Source organism: Limulus polyphemus, unplaced genomic scaffold, assembly GCF_000517525.1.
Source record: "Limulus polyphemus unplaced genomic scaffold, Limulus_polyphemus-2.1.2 Scaffold55, whole genome shotgun sequence".
NCBI classification, from domain to species: Eukaryota; Metazoa; Arthropoda; class Merostomata; order Xiphosura; family Limulidae; genus Limulus; species Limulus polyphemus.
Genome location: NW_013665665.1, coordinates 235,461 through 239,021, shown reverse-complemented (window position 1 = coordinate 239,021; position 3,561 = coordinate 235,461). Strand labels below are relative to the sequence as shown.

The window sequence follows — 3,561 nt, the reverse complement described above, 5'->3', positions numbered from 1 at the left end:
AAACCACTGATCACATGGAAACACTTGGTACTTACCAGTTCATTAGCCAGGTGTATCTAATTCATTTATTTATAATTATATTTTTAACAACAATCACCTAATGTGAATAAGATGATTTAATATTATGCTTCTACTGCTATTATACACCAAGATGTTTGTTTGGCAAAGACTCCTTCAACCAATAAACTCACTAGAGTTCTTCTAATAGTAGCAATCACTGTAATTTAGATAAAACTATCCTTCAACTTAGAAAGGCAAAACAGACCAAGTTTCTGCCTTCTTAATCCTTAGTTTGTGATACATTTAAAGGTCAGCATGTATAAAATATTATACAACTTATACATTAAATATTATCTATATCATGGATGAATATTTATATTTTAACAATCTCATAAATCTATGTTAGAGTAACCATCATTGAGAAAATGAGGTGTTATTGCCACCTCAGACCTATTAATAGCAATAATGATATCTAGTGGTTCATTGAAATATATAAAACTCCCAAGATTAAAGTAATAAAAGGTTTAGCATTCAAAAATAGTGTTAGTGTGACCAGAGTAAAGAGCTTGTGTTAGGCCTCAACACAATATACATTCTTGGGCATCAATAACATAACCCTTTGATAATTATAACACTGGCACAAATATGTGTGTGTGTGTGTGCATTTCATATTTTGCAACAGTGTTATTTTTTTAAAATCCCTGACACATAAGTACGTTTTTATTAAATGAAAGTTGAAGCATGCAATGCTCCGTTTAAAATAAGAGGCAGAAACTAACAGCAGCAAAACATCTGTCCAAATCCCCGTCCCCCATTTTTTCTGAATAAGGGGGTATTTTTCCTTTTGTATTGAAAGCAGATAATTCACTTCATGCATCATTTATCCCTGTTTTCTATCAGTTAATAAAATGATTTATCATTGACAGCAGATTTCTGACTAAAGATGGCTTTCTTTCAAATCAAAACTGCATAGAAATTTGTTAAACCATTAATATCTTCACCGCAATTTTTTTTATATTACTATCATACCACTTCTATAAAAACTGAAATCCAAGCAAGAGTAATAATGGTTCATGATATTTGTGTGTGTGTGTGTGTGTGTTTGTGTGTGTGTGTGTGTGTATATATGTATGTTTAATATGAATCATAACCTATAGGACCCCAGGGAATTTCCAAAATACTCAGATAAGTAAGACAGATCCATAAATTTACTTAAGTAGAGCATTTGAAAAAAATTTTGAACTCATTAATGACCAGCAATGGAAAATGCTAAAGAATAATTCAAAGGGAATATTTCATACGCGCACAAAGTTCTCACAAACTCTAACACACACAACATTTTAAACAGGTGTTTTCTCCTCATATAAAAAAAAAACTACTCTTGTTATATAGATTGTTTTTGAATCACCAGAAACAAATTTACATACATGTCAAAATAATGTTCAACAATTAAGGTAAATCAAGGTACTTAGGTTATTTCTCTTTATGTACAAAAACTCAAATTTCACTTGGAATTTCCATAGGGTCATAATCTTTTCTTTTTTTTTTGTATAATGTTAATGTTAAAACTCGCAGGACAAATACATATACATAAAGAGAGAGAAATAAACAACCAATAGAAGAACAAATTTACTTTATTCTTGAAATGAGCTAACAATATAGCTCAACCTAAATATCCTTTAAAAATGATGTGAAATTTTCACTTGGAACCAATACTTTAAAGAGCCCAAATTAAGCTGGATGTCTGTATAACAAAAAACTTCTTATTGGTCTGTTTCTCCACCAAAATGCATGTTTTTTAAATATTTTCTACCATACTACCTTTAAACCTCCTTTCAAAGTATATTATATATGATTCTGAAGTTCCATTTTTCCAGCATGATCAAGGATTAATTATTACCTTGAATCAGAAATGAATAGTTTCATCTACAGCAGCAACAGATACAGTTTTTAAACTAAAGTTTCTATAGATTAACCAAGTTGTAATTTGTAAAAAAAATCTAACAACACAAAATTTCAATGATAAAGTTCCTAAAACTACATTTCAAATCTCAACTGTGATTCCCAAAGAAAAAATTAACTCAGCTGTGATACATCCTGAAACTACAATACTCTACAAAAAATTTGATTTGGTAATAATTCTATACCGTTCAGGGAACTGCCCTTGAGTACTATAATAAAGTGAAATCACTCAGTTTGTTTCAGTTACCAATTCATTTAAAACCAACATTCTTTATTACACAATGGAACCAAGTGGTTGATACTAAATAAAAGCTGCTTGAAGTTGTACATTCTGAAAAAAAATACAAATCTTTAATAGCAATCCTTCTTTCTAAAACTAGTTTTACTTCAGTAAAATGTTTCATAGTAAGTAAAAGATGAAATCTGCAACTCTTAATAACAACATAATTGGGGTGCCTTTTTTATATACTGCATTAAAAATATAACTTAATATAAAAAAAAATCCAAGCAAGTTTTGAAAATGTTTTACAAGTCTATTATCTCAAAATTTAAAAAAAAAATTATCCAGTGACAACTGAAATTTCTGTTACTCAATGTTTGAAAATTTACAGTTATTCCATACTTGTGATTTTTAAATGTTCTCACTGTTTTAGAGATGAACGTATGCATGTTTTCACTTAAACAACTCTACTTTAACTTCACTATGTTTGTGTAAAACTAATAAGATCTGTTATCACATGGTGCTGTCACAAAACAGCCAGATCATTACACAAGTACCGAATGATGTTTCAAGATGGAATAAATCTGATCTGAAGGTTAATATAAACACTGTATAAAAACACTTCACAATTGAGGATATATTTTATGAATTTCAATGCGATAGTATCATAAATAACATTTAATCAATTACATTGTTTGTAAGATCAAATAAACTGACTTTAAATGCAACAACTAGCTTGAAGACTGCACAGCTATGATAGCAAATTCCTAATAAAACTTTTCCTTTTAAGCTAATTATGTTTCTTCTGCTCTATATTATCTACTGTACACAATTAAGGAAAACTGAAAAACCAATTATCTAAATGTTGCAATTTTAATAATTTAAATTATGTAAATATTTCATTTGGTTCAAAACTTTTTACATTATTCTACTTTTAATTGAAATCAGAAATACAGACTTTAGGCTTTCTACCACATAGAGAAAATACAGCAGAACAAAAAAAAAGAACCAGAGAAACATAGACCAATTTCAACACATATCACATCTAACTGAAAGTTACTCTTAATCTTTAGGCTTCTGAATTTCTGATATAATCCTTTTTCGTAGGTGTTCTTTATAGGAAAGAATATCTCCACTCCATTTGCTGATCGTCTGATTGGCACACACCCATATCTCTTCTGCCACCTGAAAATATGGTGTTTAGTTAATGTAATGTAAAATAACTTCCTTTTAAAATACAAACAGCATGCTGAAACATTACATAAATATTCACTGAAAATATAAGTAAATACAAGACATTAACCCTTTCCAGATGGGTCACAGTTGAAAGGTAATGTCATCGGTTTTGTTGACCCCGCATTCAAAATTTTATTGAACTA

General features: G+C 29.3%; 1 protein-coding gene across 1 annotated transcript in view; it reads right to left on the bottom strand.

Moving 5' to 3' along the window:
• Positions 1–1,616: 1,616 nt before the first annotated feature.
• The window catches only part of LOC106463830 (ATP-binding cassette sub-family F member 2-like), a 45,125-nt gene continuing 43,180 nt past the window's right edge, over positions 1,617–3,561 (bottom strand). Inside the window, exon 15 of the mRNA XM_013923911.2 lies at positions 1,617–3,367. Within this exon, the coding sequence (XP_013779365.1) occupies positions 3,245–3,367 (123 nt within the window). The 3' untranslated portion in view covers positions 1,617–3,244. The remainder of the gene's footprint in view (positions 3,368–3,561) is intronic.